We start from the raw sequence: 18,827 nt of genomic DNA on the forward strand, positions 1-18,827 counted from the left end.
CTTCCTTTGTACGTCTGTTTTCTTTTGAATAAATCATACAAAATTCAATTAGAACTTCCCTTTATTTATTTTAACTTGGCACATATGACACTTAAGAATGTGTTTTACAGTGACATGTGAAGCAGACATAGTGTGGATAATGATCTATTACTGAGGAATTTAATAAAACAGGCAGTGTTTGTGTTCTGCTGCATATATATAACCTGTGCAAAAATCTCACTGGCAAGAACATCTGAAGTCACTTTAATTCCTAAAATCAATAATCAATAAATTGAGCACAAAATAATAAAATTGTAGTTATTTTATGAACACCAAGGTACAAACACACACCTACACCAACCAGTATGAACCAACCATTCAGTTTTCATAGCAAAAACAATCTAGAACTAAAAAAAATATTTTGCTGAAAAAGCTCAGAACCAGTCACCCCATTTGTTGCACAATTTAAAGTAATATGATCTATAGCATAACTCAGAAATGTCAGAAATATCTGTGAACAAAGGTGTAATTCGGCAAGTCATATAAAAAAAATCTATCTATATATATATATATATAGCTAAAGCAAAAAAAATCTTTTTACATACTGTCAGTAAAAGAGTAAGCAGTGCTTTGCAATGCAGTAATGAGAAACATTTACATTCAGACATTCAAATGAACTTATGGATTTTCCCATATCAGGGTTTAATGCAATACTATGAAAGTACAGGAGGTACAGCTCTGATCAATTATGTTACCAACAACTGGAACAGGATGACATATGCTGCTAAAGTTAGCTGGCAAAGTCTTACCAATGGGCTAGATGAATCAATAAAAAAGTAAAATGATAGAAGGCTTGTATAGTGCTATGTAGATTTTTACTATGGTATTTAGAACTGGATATACATCAGAAATATGGAATGCACTTTCATTATCCATATAAACAAATATCTAGTCTATCATCTATACCCTTCTAATCTCTGTGCAATACACGCATATATATACATATACATATATGCATACATATATATAGCACTCGCATTTCTCACATTACTGGTAAATCCCACGACCGTGTCACTCAGACATCTGACATTAAAAACAACCAAACAACAAAATACATTTGAATACACAATTGAATACACAATTGAAAAATGAAGAAAAACACTCCTGGACTGTGCAGTATATGTGTTATTGGAAAAATCCAGTGTTTTGTAGAATAAGAGTCCAATCTGCATGTGACTGAAATCCCTGAAGAAGATACAAATTGAGGTCAAGAAGAATTAAGTGAAGGGGCGATCTCCACTGATAAAGTCGAGGCTCATCGTCAAAAGATCTGTTTAACTCTACTGTTGGTTTGGAGAAGTGCTGTTTCCGTATTCTAGAGCGGGACACAGTGGAACGCACACTGCTGAACAGCAGACAGAAAGCTGAAGAATCCAACTCTGCACTATTCTTCTTTTATCACGTCACTCTTTATTTACAGGATTGTCCACATTCATGTAGTTACATTCTCACAGTTCCTGTCCTCATTTAGAGTATGTCTGTAAAATCCTGTCTGTGGAATCCTTTCTAAAAAACACAAAACAGAAACGACACATAAGCAAATGCAAACACAGCATGAAATGCAAACATGGAGAACTTAGCCATGATAATATTGTTTAAAGGCTTCAGAGTGATCATATGACAGTGATTAGACATCACAGCATGAAGATCACCTGCCTAACTGCAATAAACAGCTACTAACAAACACAAGCATAAAAGGAAATAGATGCCAAAGAAACACATTCTTTCATCTTTCACTAAATAATGGAAGTAGAGTAAAATCAAAAGAGATCATCCACAACATGACAAAGAGGCTAGGATTATCTGATAAATTTCTAATGATTTTTCTTTTGAGCTTTTTTCATTCTAACAAGGGCAGGTTTGTGAAATGGAGGTATATGGTGGTGTGTTGGGACATGCTTATACTGAGATCACCTGACAAGTCTAGGGGATGGCTCCACCTTTACCTGCCCTAACAGAACCACCTGCGAATAAGCTGTGTGTGTGTTGTGTGAGCGTGATTGTGTGTGTGTGTTCTTTTTCAACCAATTTTTTTAAAGCTGGAAAATAGCTGCAGGGCTGGGTGGAGAGTAAAGATGATGTACTGTAACCCCAGGCTTTTAGTCCCTCAGCAAACATGTTACCGCACAATATCTGAGGGAGGAGCTTTCTGAGTTGACAGTTGCACTTTGGCAGCTTGCTTTTCAAAATGACTCCTCAAAGCCCTATGACAAGTTTTTGGTATTGCAACGCAGCTCTGTGAAAGCAGTTGAAGAGGACTTTGAACAAAAACAGCACCACTATAAATCTCCACCCACTGTCTTAAACGTATAGCACGGGCAGTAAGAATTTATTTTCTCTGAAAACATACAAATTACATTAAAAAGGCCCATATCATGGAAAACCCAATTTTCTTGACTTTTTTTAATTAAATGATTTTGTTGTACTATGTAACATTTCAAAACATGCTATTCACTTCCCAGAACATAGAGTACATACATGCAAACCCTGCCCAGCCTATGAACACGGAAAGATTGTTCAAACCTGTACTGTTTTTTTTTTTTTGGCCAATCAAAATAAGCGCCATTTATACCTACCAAACTAAAAAGTGTAGTAAAAACAGCCTGTTTAATGCTAAAGGATGAAGAGAGGCCAAAGAATGGTAATGTAAAAATTCATTAAAAATAATTTTGACTATTACCATACCTCATTACCAATACCATATTATTTATTGCAAATAAAAGCACACAAATGTTATAAATTGACTTCAAGCACAAATCTAAAATACAAGAAAAATGTATGATGTGGGTGAAGTGTAAGTGATTTTTTAAAAATGCTAATATGTTTCTTTAACCATTCCCAAACCTGCCCTCGAGGAAGCCCAGCATTACTTGCAGTTATTACATAAAACCTAGTTTGGCTGCTCAAAAGTTAAATCAAGTGCACTGGTGGTGAGCAAATTTGTGCGATGCCTGGGGGCATAGAGGTGAAATCTGGAACCAAACTTTGTTCATCAAACTAGCTCACATTATCTCAGCTACTTTTTGAAAAGCAGAAATTAGAAATTATTGTTACTTTATTAGTGTTTGTATTTATTCTAATGCTATATGGTGTAATTTGCTTAGGTGTCTCTTCCACAGTACTGTAAGTAAACTGAAAAATAGATTATAACATTCATGTGGAAATAATGCACACATTTATATCAAATAAATTCAATGTGTCAAGTCTTTCAACAGGCTAGCAGAAGCAGACTTGCAGAAATGCTTTCCATTTACTTCAAAACTGAATTCAAAATTTTCAAATCCAGTTCAAATAAAGCACAAGATAACACAATACATAATCTTTGGTGGTTGATACATTTTAGTCTCTAATAGGGAGAAGGTGAAATAAATGAAGCTGATATATATCAGATTTATTATTACCTTTTTGTAGTCTTTGTGTAGTTTCTTATACTGGAACATGTTGCAGAGGACGGTAGCTGCTGCTTTGGCTGCCCTCACTTTTTCAGAACTGAAGAGGAGAAGACTGTTAATAAACTAACCTGCAAAGAATGCTTTGTACTGAATGCTTTGAATGCTAAGGCAAAGTTATCAATGTACCCAAATGCAGATGTTTTTACTGAACAGTGGATACTTTCAGTCATGTGTCTTTTGGGTTCTTACTTGCTATCATGAGAGCTCTTGATGCCCACAAGCTTGGGCAGACCATCGAAGTAGGTGATGTCCCGTGCTGCCACCTCGCTAGAAATCACAAGGTTGTTGAGAGAACCGCAGATGTTTACAACAACATCTGTGGAGGGATCCTTCTGAAAGCCATCAGTTGGAAGTTTGCCTACCAAGATATTCACCACTTTAGTGGCTAAATGAGGACAGAGAGGGAATAGTGTTATTTTACAACAAAGTGGACATCTGTAGTTTTCACATACAGTTCAACGCAAAAGTTAGGGCAATCCCTGGTTTTGGCCATTTTTTGCACATTTTCATGCACAATTTAACATATTAGAAATAAATAAAATGTAAAATATGGTCTGTGCAGAAGGGCACAATTTATAGTTTATTTTATTTTGTCCCAGTATGTAAAATGATAAGTAGGATATAATAATAATAAAAGTAGCAGAAAATGCCATATTTACTTTTTTGTATTCTCTACAGAGAATATGTTAACTTATTTCCACTGAGATACTTAAAAAAACATGACCAAGGGTGTTCAAACTTTAACATACAACTGTATTTACTTTTTTCCTGTTTTTGAAGGAATTCTATCAGTAAAAGCTTAAAAAGTAATGCATATACTTTACATTGTTTAAATGTATACATAATTTTCACATAAATAAAATATATCAACACAGTTATTAAAACTGCCTTGATGTTATACATTTTATTAATGTGGAAACGCTTTTACATTTTAATGAAGGAAATTAAATGTATGACTTTTTTTCTTTCTTAGAAATGCAGGAATGGGAGAGATTACAAAAATATAACACAATACTTAAAGACTTTGTTACAGTACATGATACGGCTAACAATAGTTTTTCTCAAGCCTGGTCCTGGAGATCCACTTCACTAAGCTGTTTAGTTGGATCAGGTGTGTTGAGAGCAGGGAAAACAGTAAAACGTGCAAGGCAGTGGGCCTCCAGGAACTGGAGGAACTAGGCTGAGAAACACTGTCTAACAAGGTCTGATGAGTTGGAACTGACTAGCAGTGTTTAAAAATGGAACCAAAATTACAAATACAATGGTTTTAATTCAAGATTTCACACACTCCATTCCATTAAATCCAAATAAACATGCCTCATTGTGTTCTCTTTGTAATGAAACATGGATTTGGTCAATGTTCTTTAAGTACTGACAATTTGCTCAGTATTTTTCATGATTTGCTCAGAAAACATTGAGACACAAATGATTAAGATAACGATAAATACTGTCATATTGCCCACCCCTACAGAGAGGTGGACTTACCCATGTCGTTCTTGTCCCTGGCATGACGAGACAGGTTTCTGAGGAAGCCAGTGAGGGATCGCAGTTCTAGATCACTATTTGTTCTGAGATGATCTAGAACCACAGGCAACATGCGCTCCTGTTCTAAGGCAACACGACTCAGGATGGATGCCCACTGTGAAAGGGAAAAGGCCACATGAATTAAGCAAGCCTAACTAATGCAAAATACATGGCAGTATACCAATCTAACACACCAGTCCAATTGCAATAACTTAAGGCAATATCCACAGGCAGGTGGTGTACGTATGTCAAAGGATTGGCTTTTAATTTTTACACAATTGAATATGTGATGTGTGTAATGTACACTGTGTTTATTGTATGCACATGCACATGTTGTATGTTGTTAGGCTTTGTTTGCAAATTTCCCTTCAAGGTATAAATAAAACTGGTCCAAGTTTTTAAACAGAATTGAACATACTCGTTTGTCTCCAGCTGTGATGTTCTGCAGGGCTCCAGCAGCAGCCTCTCGGGTCACGGTGTTGACTTCACATCGCTGCAGGACATGATTATATAGCTCTACCACCTTTGGGTGCCACAGCCACTCAATGCCCTTCGGTACTCGTGCCACCTCTGTAAATGTAGTCAGGTCCTTATCCTGTCTCTGAGGACCAGGAAAAACAAGCAATTTGTTAAAACTACATATAACAGAATGCAATTCTGTATCTACCAGTGAAAGTAACTTCTACCAATCTAGACCAAGTAAGTGAGTTCACTGACTGACAAAAACACAGTGATGTTTTTGGGCACAAGTTAAAAATGAAAAGTTAAAGTCAAACATCAGACAATGAAATGAATATTACATGATATTCCAGTACAGAAAGAGAATGGGGTGTTCCTTACATCTTTGGCTTTTTTGCTCTGAGGAGTAAAGCAGCCGATAGCCTCTCCACGGGATGTTATCTGCGCCCTAGATGGACCCTCCAAGCGCATCATGGCTGAGGGAGGAATCTCACTGTATAGTTGATAGGACAAGTTTCTCAAAACACACACACAATTCTCCACTCCCTGCCAGAGAGAGAGAGAGAGAGAGAGAGAGAGAGAGAGAGAGAGAGAGAGAGAGAGAGAGAGAGAGAGAGAGAGAGAGAGAGAGAGAGAGAGAGAGGGAGAGAGAGATTTTAATGTGTACAAACTCATGCAACTTTACAGTTACAAAATTCTGTGGCAAAGCAAACATAAATACATAGCAATACATATTCCACTTGATTCTCAATACTCAAAATGTACTACCTTTTCTTAAAGAGCCCATATCTCATATTTGTCCTGTATATTTTCCCATAAGATCCACTTATAATGTTAATGTGATTTTATGTACTGTAAACAGACATCTTTCACTGTTACATCACCATTTTCAAGCCTCTCTTTATCCCTTAGAAGAGCACAGGCTGTTTCTTTGTCTTTAAATCTGTTCTGGTTGGCTCCTTTGTACTGTGCCTCATTCAAAAAGCAGTCTGGGCAAAACATTTCTTATAACTTCAATGTGAATAACTATATGGACTGGAGAGTGAATGTTGTGAAAATGTTCACAAACTCCACCAAAACACTTTTGTTTTGTTTTTCCATGATATGATCCCTTTAATAATCAGTCAATTGTTTACAGGTATGCAAGTACCAAATAATAAATGGTAATTAATTGAAAAAATAAAATACCCAGCAACTGAATAAAAAGGGTTGTTTGTTTTACAATCAACATAAAATGACACCTATGAGATGATTCACACATTCCAAAAGAAGCATAGACCTTGTTTTGCTTGTGGGAATGTATTTGAGGAAGATAAGCAGGCTAGACTGAGTTAAAGTGATGTGTGCAGAGCTGACCTTCTCCTCTACTTTGGTGTCATCCAAAGTGCTCTGAATGTAGCCCACCAGAGCGTCCACTAGACCATGAGCTTCCCTCATCTGTTGACGGGTTTTCTCATTTATTGAGCTTAAGTTCCTGAAGTGGAAAAGGACAGCATGGTTAGGAAAATGTCCTGTCTTTGTAGGAAAACCAGAAAAAAACTGATAACCTACAACACAAACAGAATTGTTCAGATTTTTAAAAAGTATTATGACTGATTTTTTCGGGGGGCAGTTCAGGACAAGACATATTTGCATTTTTGTAGATGATGGTGGGTGTGAATGCACCTGAGGCAGCCAGTGGTGTTGTAGAAGATATCTGCCTCTGAGGGTGTGTGCTCAATGATCTCTCTTTCTCCAGTGCCAGAGAGAGGGATCAGTATCTCCTCAGTTAGTTTATGAAGAGCTTCCCTTGCCAACTTCTCCTTCAGATTATCCTTAGAGGAAAGATTCCACAGAATACCTACAGTGAAAGTTAATAAACAGTTGAATCCTTTCCACAAAGCAGAAAATCTAGACTACAGCTCATATAGTAATGCCAGCTAACCATCAGGATTAATTTACTGAGACAATTCTCACCACCTTTGTTTAAAATTAATCTTCAGAGTAAAATTACTTTACAACAGTGATAAGAAAGTGAAAAACAAGTCTTAAATACCAAAACACAATATCTATCCTGATCATAAGTATGTGTGCTTTTTAAAGTGTTTTAAGGCTCACTTTTATCAAAAAAACCCCACTACTATTGAACATTTTTTGAGTGGATACAATGGTACATCTTACTCACAGAGGACTAAAGTCTAGGCACTGACTCATTGCTGACTTGCCAGGAGGACAAAATACAAGTCAAGACAATGCAACAGACACCCGTTTACTGAAAGAGCACAGCCAACGCCCAAGGGAACACACACACACACCTGCATTAACTTCTTTCTCCCATTAAAAATACAAAAGATAAACTTCCCATTCTCTTCATACATCATATGCTAATTCAGTGGCTGATTCAGGAGCAATGTGGGTGAAACATAGACTGAAAGCTAAAGCCTTCCAGTCATGTTACTTCTAGTTTGCAGCCACACACAGAATGAAACTATCCACAGCTGTGCAGATCGAACGACAGTATCTAATCAGGTGCCACTCCTTTGTGGATTACACTTGATTACAATGTGCTTTTGTGTTGTGAATGATTCTGAAGTTTTACAACTGTTATCAGTCTGTCTACTTCACCACACCCATAATGGCAGTCCAGCCTTGCGAACGCTGCTCGGATAGCGAGCCAAGCTCAAGGCCGGTTGTGTGATAGCAGTGCTTTGTGGAAGGTTAGCAAACAGAGAAGACTATTCACACAGCAGATGATTGAATTTTGTTCCATCTGCTAATCCAAAATAAGCTATCCCCAAATTCTAAATATAGAGAAAAAGACAAACCCATTCATTTGAATGCACGCTCAGGATCTTTGATCTTGAAGGCAGATACAGTGGTATGCAAAAGTTTGGACACCCCTGGTCAAATTACATTTTCTAAATAAAACACATCCTCTACAGAAAGCACATTTCTGCACATTTTAATGTACAGTTACTATTTATTTGCTGAATTTAACATTCCAGTAAAAAACTGAAGTTGTTGCTTGTGCAAAAGTTATGACATTTTATATTTTAATGTTTTTTTTTTATATTCAATATGTTAAACTCAGGAAATAAATAGACATTGTGCACTACAATTCCTTTTAACATGCCACTTCTCCAGAGAACTTGTTAACTTATTTTCTCTTAGAAGATCAAAAAAATTTTCACCAGGGTTATTCAAACTTTTGGACATGGCTATACATGTCAATGATTTGGTTTTTCATGACCTAACAAAAAAATGAATGCAAAACAAGCTATTTTTGCAAGTTAGTTTATAGACATGTACTCTATGGCCTCATTTCAAAATTTTACCAATGTTTCCTTTCTATATCAAAGTCTACAGGCTTTCCAAGACATATGCTTGTGTTCAATTCTATTTATCTGTAATTTATCTCCAATCGTTATTGTAATTTTGCTATCCGGACTAGAAGAGGGTGGATTTGTCTAAGGTTTCTCCTTCACGCTCTTAGGAAGCTGTTTCCAACATCAGATGCTCAAACTATTTTGTGACAATGTCCATTTAAAAAGCACTATAATTTAAATTGAACTTAAATTTTCATATTGACTATTCACTAATTATGGCAACCATTTGACATGATGGTGGTTACTTGCAGTGAGGAATAATGCACAATTATTAATTACAGTGCTTACCAGTGATGTTTTTGCGGAGCTCATCATCTTGCTCTTTCAGGGCTTCTATGAGCTTAGGGATTCCTCCGGCCTCCATAAGAGCCACTTTGTTCTCCATATTCTCATAGATGAGGTTCCTGGCTGCTCCAGTGGCATAACGCTGCACTTCCTCGTTCTCACTGGTAAACAACTGAACCAGAGGCGGTATTCCTTTCAGTTGATTTACCTAAGAGAAACAAAACAGAGAGACAGAGGGATTCCCTCCATTGTATTTCAAGGACCCACTGCAAAAAGAACATATTAATATTTTATTTCGCTTCACAAAACAGAAAATTTGCAATCAACAGATCTTACCAGTTTCTTGGAGTCGCTGTTGTGATAGCACTCATGTTGGATGTAGGCAGCCCCCAGCACCTGCAGCTCTGAATCAGAGGATTCCAGATAGGATACAGCTGTTGGCATGTCCAGAGCATTGATTCTGTGTGATACAGAGAGATATCAAGGATTTCAACATTACACAAGTCACATCACACATCACACAAATTCATTTGTCAAATCAAAGGAACCTGTCCTTTTGATTTGAAATTACTTCTGTCTTGTTACTGAAGTTACTTAAGAATAAAGTCTACTTTGCTCTGTATAACCTCTTCAGGTTATCCTCTCATGATAGATTCTATAGGATTCATTTCTAATTATCAGCTAAACCTGATAATAAAGAATAGACTGTACAATAAATACTAGTTTGGGTCTCTTTGTATTTCATTTTTTGCGATAAAGACCGGTGTTTATTTGCATGTTGCTAACTTGGTGGGAAGCATGTTTCTTTACCAGGGTGTGTCGACTGTTAGTTGGCTGTACTGGTTTGGGCGTGTTTCACTTTTCACTCACACAGACACATATGGAGTGCAGGGTTGGGCCACATCAAATATCTCTCACAGTCAGAGAGCAACTAGATGAGTGAAAGTGAATTTGTAAAATGTAAAAAAGCATAAATAACCTGTTTGACAGGTTCCAAGGTCAGCCCCCCAACTCACTGTCTACATTATCCTTTCCTTTTAATCCATTGCCTTTCTATTCCTATGCTTCTTCATATTTATGCAGTCTTTCTCTTAAACTACCGTATTTTTAATTTGAGATGTTTTCATGTGCATAATTCACCTGACCAGTTTTCACTAAATGGGAAAGAGTAAGTTCTTTGCTCCATGTATGTGAGGTATTGATCTTCACTGAAGCATATAAGGATAAGCTATTTCAGCAGTAGGGAACTGTGTCTAGAGTGAAATTATTACCTTAATTTCTTTTTGCTTTCATGTGTCAGTGTAAAACCCAACAATTAAAACTAATTGTAGTATACAATAATAAATGCATATTTAAAATAAACAATCTAAAAATATAAAATTCATTACCTCTAAGACTATTTCATTAGATTGCACAGTTAAAAAATTATATAAATATATACTTATAATAATATAAATCACTCATACAAATAAAGGCATCTGCTTTTCTTAGACACACTGTTTGCAAAAAGGCAAGACATTCAAGAGGAGACAATATTTAAGATTATATTTAGAACATTTTATATTATTCCAAGAAAAGTATTTACTTATTCATTGCACTTAAAGTGAGTAAGATCAGTGCTGTGTTAACAGTGTAAAGCTCTTGTCATTTGTGAGTGCTCAGGCCCAACAGAGCAGTTTGTCACCAGTTATTTCCCCAGTGTTTACTCTCTTTTGCTACAACTGTGTTGATGTCATTTTTTGCTCATGTGGAAATTATGTGCACATTTGAAAAGTCATTTAAATGCACTGTTTGTCAGTGTGTTTCATGATTTTATACATTGGTCTCTGTGAGCCATAATGCTGTGTTTTTTGCTTCGTGTTGGAAGATTTCTTTTGTCTTGTTATCTTCAAATCATACAACCCATCACAAAATAAACATTTTGGTTTACATAAACACTCTGCAAGTACAATTTACTTTGTACTTTTAGTTTAAATGAGCACATTTGGAATTCTGTTCCTGATTATCTGAGAGCTCTTAATGAATTAGGTCCCTTTAAGAAGAGACTCATCAATTACATTAAAAATAACAAAGTTTTTTTTCCTCCTATAATGTTGTCATTTTTGGAGATACAAGGTTATGTTACGACAGTGACAATATGTACATCAACACCTAAATGTACAATATATACATCTATTATAGGCAATTAAGTGTTCTTTTTTGACAGTGACTGTGTTGATATAAGTGACCTGTATTTTATTTGTGTGCAAATGAATTTGAACAAGTAAATTCCATTCATTGCGTCTGTATATGTGTGTATGTCTCACCCGCTCAGGTTGCCCATGCTACCCGCCATATCCATTCCATCAAATACGTCTTTGCCTTTGCCCACACTGATGACGCTCCGCATTGAGGCAGCACGGGACAGCCTGCCTTGCTGCATCATGCCCAGAGTACCCTGAGAGCTGCTTCCACCCATCACAAAGCCCCCTCCTCCTCCTCCACCTCCTTGGACACTCCCTGCAGACATGGAGTAGCGATTCTGGCGCTGGGCAATTCTGCTGATGGTGCGCTGTGCTGGGCCTTTGAAGGACTGGCGAACGTAAGCCTCTTCCTCCATGACTCCACTTCCGCCTCCACTACGGGCCAGAGTGCCACTTAGAGAGCGTCTCATGGGGGGCAGCGTCATGGAGGTCTGCACAGCCCCAGAGCTGAAGCCATTGCTGGCAGTGGAGTACACAGATGGTCTGGGGTATGTAGACGCATACCCGTTGCTCATTCCGTAGGCCGTGTCCTGACGCGAGTAGGTAGCATCATGATCCGAAACTAGGCTTCCCTCACTGCCATCCTGTGTCATCCATGTGGAGACTGAAGCCTGCTGCTGAGGAAGGGACTGAATGCGCAAGGAGCGCAGCGAGGTGATCTCCGGGTCAGGGCCTGCAGGTCGGTTCATGGTGCGAGTTAACGTGGTCATCTGCTGGTGGTGAGACTGGCCACCCTGGTAACCGCCACCACTCATGCCCATCAACATGCTGTCGTCATGGTTATACATCATTCCTGCACCAGCCCCTCGGCTCATCTGTGCTCTGGGGCCAAAATCCACAGCCGACCGAGACGAGTAACCACTGCTGGATTGTGTAGACATGCGCTGGGCCTGGTTGAGAGTGAGAGGCAGTCAGATGCAGAGTAGTGATGTGACTAAGTAATCTAAAACACATTAGGCTGAGACTGAAATCTCATAGACCTTACCAGGTTTAAATGGAAAATCTAAATTTCTGCATACTAATTAGGATAGCACTGCTAAGATAAAAGCAATGTCATTCACAGCGGTTTGATGTAAAATGATGTGTTGTAGAGAAACGTATCTAGTTAGAACTGATGATAAGAAGAAGACATACAAAGTGTTTAATGACCCTTACAAAAGTATTACATGAAATGGTAATGCATACTATACCTGATGCCTAATAGATTGTTTTACTATAGGCTTACAATAACGTTTTGGCCTAAAATGTATCTCAAAAATCCATTTATGGTGGAAAAGTACAAGCAGTGAGGTGTAACACAACAGTCCCCTAAAAATGTATTGTTTCCAGATTTATCATTATTTTATCATCATGAACATCCATCCATCCATCCATTTTCTAAGCCGCTTCTCCGTCAGGGTCGCGGGGGGGTGCTGGAGCCCATCCCAGCAGTCCTCGGGCGGGAAGCAGGATACGCCCTGGACAGGTCGCCAGTCCATCGCAGGGCAGACAGACACAGACAGTCACTCACACCTAGGGGCAATTTAGCATGTCCAATTGGCCTGACTGCATGTCTTTGGACTGTGGGAGGAAACCGGAGAACCCGGAGGAAACCCACACAGACACGGGGAGAACATACAAACTCCACACAGAGAGGACCCCGATCGCCCGGCCGGGGAATCGAACCCAGGCCCTCATTGCTGTGAGGCATCAGCGCTACCCACCACGCCACCGTGCCGCCCTCATCATGAACATTACATATAAAAACACAGAAGATATGTATAGGTCCATGGGACGTTTGGTTAGTAAATAAAATGGCTATATTTGCATTGTAGGTATTGTGACCCCTAGCTACTATCACCACCACTTGAAAGAAATTGACCAATGTTACTTTTCCTACAATGAATCATTTCACACCAAAGCTCTCTGCATGACTTTGTTTACATCTTAACTTTTAAATTACACAGACATTCTGAAAAACTGGTGGACTTCCCCTTTAACCTTTAAAACTCAGGCTTATATTCTTCACTCTAATAACTCCATACCCTTCACATTGCTTTGCATAGTAGATAGAGAGTGTAACACACATAATTTCAGGTTCTATTTTTGATTCATCATTAAACTTTCTGTATTTGATAAGGTTAAAATGTCTTGATTTAAGAAAACTTTAATTAATAGAAGTTCTAACAGAATTTTTTCAATGTCTACCTTTAGAAGCAGATTCAGAAAACATTCCAGCCATTTCCACTTGGATGTGTGTGTAGAATAACCCCCACCCCACCCCACCCCAGACTCAGCATACACTTTGCACACCTTTTAATTGTGACACTGATATTTCTGTACTGGGGGTTAAAAAGGAAGACACGCTACTGAAATTGAGGTCTGGGCCATGTAACTTTTATGGCTTTATTGCTTTTTTAAGATGTCTATCTTGCTCAAGAACATGCTATGTTGCAAGTCTTTGTGTATTTCTAGCATGTATAATTTTAAATTGCTTTGTGCACTAATAATCACCTAGTTTTCACAAAAGCCCCCAGGCAGTAACATGCTTACTGAATAATATATCTTATATTTAATACCTGTGTAATAAGCCTAAGGTTTAATGGGTTAATGGAATTCAACACGAGTAATGTTAAAAATACAGATGTGGCAGTCAATAAACACATAATTATTGAGTGACGTGCTCAGTGGTGTGCTACTGTGTCAGTTTACTTAGAACTGTGGAGGACTTGTGAAATATCACACTTGAACAACACACTACCACTCCTCTCCCACTGCCAACCTGTCCAGTTCTTAGGGGATCTACACTCTCTCTCTGTCTCTTTCTCTCCATAGACATTTTTTTGGCTATGAAGAGTCAGTACCAGTATTTAAATCAGCACAGATTTATGAAAATTTAAATGAAATCAACATTTTAACACTTAATTGAGGCAAATAAGGAACAATATGATCAATGTCATTCTCACCATCATTGGTCTGCTGGAGGAGTACATGTAGGACTTTGAGCTGAAGCTGGGATTGTAGGTCTGGTACTTTGTCATTGTTGAAGAACCTCCGTACTCTGCAAGAGAAAGAAAATATAAGATAAAAGATAGTAAATATTTAAAAGTAATGAAATAATTACATGTATAGCACAGTTTAGTAGTAATGATTCACTTTCTCTATTTTCCTAGACATGACCATTGTCCTATTAACACATAATAAAAAAGTCAAACTGAATCACCCTGTCATGCAATCCAGTCTGATGCTGTATATTCATGCCTGTAGTTTTCCACTGGAAAACAAACAAGCATTTGATGTGAAAGTGGCCGGCGACTCATACTGACATCAGCAGAGTTTATGACTTTTGTGAGTTTAATCATATGCTGCCGTTTAGCCGATCTCCCCGCTAAACCAGTCCTGTTCAAGCATTCCCACAGAAGCTACTGCAGGTTTTCACATGCAAGCGCTTTGTCTAGAATCTCGGGAGAGCATTAAGTGCTTTGTTTGGCTGCCATGAAACATGTACCTGCTGCAGAGAATGCGATATTACTGTACAGAGTCAAAGAAAGATGAAGAGGATAAGCAAAAATGGTCCTTAATATTTTATATACTGAGGATAAAATACCAATTATCTTGTGCACATTTACTACAATAAGCTGTCTCACAGAAACAGCTAAAAGTCTGCCAGGACCACCCCAGGACCAGCTCTGAGTAAAGTGTTGTTCAAAAGTACCAAAAACAGATTTGCAGCTGCAGTGACCTCTCAGTAGGGATTTACTGTTCTTAAACATCTTACAATTACAAACTTTGTCTTCTTGTCTTTTTTTAATGAAAAACAAGTTCAATGTGAAGGATAATGTTCCACAGAGAAAATTACTACAGTTTCAGACTCTGACAAGCACATTTCTAATTTGAAAGATGTCGGCTCAGCAACAACTGGCCTGCATGTCACTGCATGCTAACCAGTTAGGGTCCTGTATGAGTTTGAAACAAAACAAATGTAAAGAAAATGTCCGCTCTCAAACTGTTTCATCAGTCGCTCTATGTGTATGTGTGAGTTTTCAACAGGGCGAGGCACAGGCTGGGTTGTTAAAACACAGTGACAGACAGCAGCCAAGGGGAGAGGGGTAGAAAACCGGTCTGATTACTATGAGCCACTCCTTCTATCTCTGCCCAAAACACGCAGAAACAAATACACCCAAAGCAGAGGTTCCACCCCTCACCGCACCCTACTTTTTCAATGTACATTATTTAAGAAGAAATAAATTCGTAAATTCCAAAAGCAGCTAGCTCTTTTTAAAACGTAAAATGCTCCTGCAGTAATACTTTCAAGTTTATCTGCACATTATATTTATTCTTTTTACTTATTTAACTTCGATCTGCGCAAACTCACTTTATGAACAAACAGTTCTCTTTCTCATTTGAAATGTATGTTTGGTATTTCACCCATGTGATCTAGCTTTTAAGACTAGAATGAGAGCTTCAAAACGGGCCATGTCTTTCTGATGCTGGCTATGGGCCAAGAAATGTGAGGCTGTTCTGACTTGTCAAGCTGAGCTCGGGAAGCCTGCAGGTCACAGGCACTCACCTCCCATAGCTGCTAGGACTAGAGGTTTAACCCCAAAATACTTGCAGTAGCCTTTCATAAAGGCAGGAAAACCACAGTGAACCATCTCTGCTATTCACACAACGCTAACTATGTAGACACTGAGGGGAATCGTGCATAGCTTACTAACAGAGAGGCAAATATAAGGTTGTAAGGTGACCTGGGTGTGGCCTTATTGTAATGGTGATAAGAAGGCTGCTGAGCAGATACGTACAAATTGTATATTGTAATTGTGCAACTGATATTTCAACTTCAAACATGTTATGTACTGTTTTTGTTACTGCACTGCTAAATGTTTTCCTATGCTTATGTTAAAATAATGTGCAGTCATATCATGTATAAATGTCAAACATGAGCTGCACTTTACAATGTGTGAAGAATTCCTAAAGAATGGCGCAATAAAAATGGTCCAAATTTGGCAAAAAAACTTTGCTACATTAACTTAAATTAGAAGTACATTAGAAGAACATTTCCTTCCTCCTAAAAAGATCACGGTTGTGTTCCAAAAGCAATATTTGTTTGTTATCTCTTACCACTGAATTACAGTGAGAAAGGCATTAAAAAGTCTGATTATACTGAAAAGTGAGATGTATTGTATAGATCCAGAAGAAACCCCTACTTTGCATTTGATCTGTGTGAGGAATTGTAATTCAGAGTTGTCTATTGTGCTTTGCTAAGCACTTTGTCCAGCTCTCTCACACGGTAGTTTTGTGTGGGTCGGGTCCTTCGAGAGTTGACAAAGAGCGGTAACCTAATCACACCCAGTCAGAGAGCTTTCACTGACTTCTCACTCACCAGTCTGAAAGCACCTAAGGGTACAGAAGAGCTGTGCCTGTTGCAGCCTGTTAAACATCAATGCAGTATGTGTGTTGTGTGCATGTATATGTGAGTGAGGCCAACACTGCAGACAGAAGGGTGTTCTCTCTAATTAAAGGGAGGGACCAAAGTTTTCTGTCCGGCTTGTAGCTTGGTGTGGGTGGAACATGTACATGTTTCATGCAAATGTAAAGTTTCATGGTACAACAAGAACTTTTCCACTGCTTCACAAATAAACATCTGGTTCTAGACTTGAGTTTACATGGAAGGGTCCCATTGATAGGCTAGAGTTTCAAACCCAAACTGACACCCTCTCCCGAAGTATATCCCACAGCCAAATGAAAAATAAGCCAGAAAGATCACTTTCATAGTTGTTTAATATCACTGCACTCCAATCAGTCTAAATAGCACCTACTGTTCAGACTTACGAAGCACAGTTTGGACATACAGTTAGAACTACACTGAACAAAAACAAAACACTTTTACTGAAACCTCACAAAACCAGGCTGACGCATGAAACAGCAGAAGCATTAGTATCTGGTGTGGCCATCGTTTTCCTGTAGCAGTGGAACACATTTCTAGGAAAGATAAAATAGACTTTCATTTATCAAAATGGGACCAAGACCAAATAAGTTTCATTTGTTCAATATAGATTATATATTATAACATAGCAATTCATTTACTATACACCTCACTTTCAAAAAACGCAAGCTGTTTACTGACCAAAACATAAAAACCACATAACAAGTACACCGTCTGGGTGTCACACAAAGGGAAATCTGAGGACAACTCGCTGTTAACAAGCGAAAACTCGCCGTGTAAACTTCAAATGGGGCTCTTAACAGAAGCGCTGGCATTAGCTTAGCGGGGAGCGCAGAGAGGCTGACAGCACTGAAGCGGGTAAGCAACCACTCACAGACACAGCCCAACCGGCAGACTCAGAGTTAGAAGTAAGCAACCAGGACGCCTTCAAACGACGCGTTTTACAGGTTACCAAACCATACGACACGTATAACTTACTACAAGAGGCTCCATGAAACTTCAACAGTGACCCGTTTTACCACGTACACACTCACACGCTCAGAGACACGCACCTGAAGCCGCGTAGTGCTGTCCAGCGCCGTTCTGTCGCGAGAGCGTGCTGGTTTTCTCCGCGAGCCTCATCGCCACCTGCGCCTGCACACGCTTGGCTCTTGTCGCTGCATCGGACGAAACGCCGCTGTATCCCAGCTGGCTCTCATGAGGCACGGCGTAAGTGCTCACGGAGGAGTTGGGCTGAAGAGCTGAGAAGAAGAGGCCCTCAGAACCCGAGCTCATGATCACAGCTACGGTCAACACCAAACGCAGCGAAACGGGACGCGCTCTTTCCTACCGGGGTCGCTCGAGTTAGGGGAGCGCAGCTAATGGCGACGGCAGCGATCGGAGGAAAGTTTCTCCTGTAAGTTAGCAGGACTTCGGCAGCGCGTTCCTCAGGTAGAAGCGAGGAAATGGGTGGAGCCTGGATGAGTCATCATTGGTTACCTGAGCCAGGTGAGCTTATTGGGATCCAGGAGGATTTCTGCCTGTGACTTCACGTAGATAAACAATGATAACGCAACCTCAAAGTCTGGACTGCGCTATAGAGGCTTTGTAATAAACACAATAGCGTGTGAATAATTGCTTTATTGTGTTTAATGCATTATAGTACGAAGGCTGAGTAACCTAAAACCAGCCTCATTAAAAATGCGTTTACTTTAATAAGATAATGTCTCAAGAATAAGTAAAAGACACATTTTAGTGACGAGTTAAAATGTTGTAAAGACACTTGAGCAAAAATGCACCAGATCTAAAATCTTCACTTGTACTCAAGTGCTTCCTGCACTTTCCTTCCTTTATAACAGCTTTGTAACAAATACAATAGCATGTGAATAACTTCTTTACAGCATCTTTTGTTGTCAGTATGCAAAGTAACATACAACCCTTAGTTAAATGGCTTTTACCAGTAAAATAATAACTCACAAAGAAGAGAAAAACGCTTTTAGCAACTTTAGTTCAAATGTTGTACTCCTGTAGAAATCAGAGTAATTTGGAACAGCAG

General features: G+C 38.8%; 1 protein-coding gene across 1 annotated transcript; it reads right to left on the reverse strand.

Moving 5' to 3' along the window:
• Nucleotides 1-43: 43 nt before the first annotated feature.
• pkp3a (plakophilin 3a) lies at nt 44-18,212 on the reverse strand. The gene is made up of 13 exons (XM_017722870.2): nt 17,845-18,212; nt 14,313-14,407; nt 11,431-12,257; nt 9,461-9,584; nt 9,128-9,332; nt 7,140-7,314; nt 6,831-6,948; nt 5,856-6,020; nt 5,434-5,616; nt 4,977-5,130; nt 3,681-3,876; nt 3,441-3,528; nt 44-1,545 (listed from the first exon to the last, which is right to left on the reverse strand). Exons 1-13 carry the CDS (start codon nt 18,065-18,067, stop codon nt 1,507-1,509), a joined length of 2,592 nt encoding a protein of 863 aa, XP_017578359.1. The 5' UTR covers nt 18,068-18,212; the 3' UTR covers nt 44-1,506.
• Nucleotides 18,213-18,827: the final 615 nt, after the last annotated feature.

Source organism: Pygocentrus nattereri, chromosome 11, assembly GCF_015220715.1.
Source record: "Pygocentrus nattereri isolate fPygNat1 chromosome 11, fPygNat1.pri, whole genome shotgun sequence".
In the NCBI taxonomy this organism is placed as follows: Eukaryota; Metazoa; Chordata; class Actinopteri; order Characiformes; family Serrasalmidae; genus Pygocentrus; species Pygocentrus nattereri.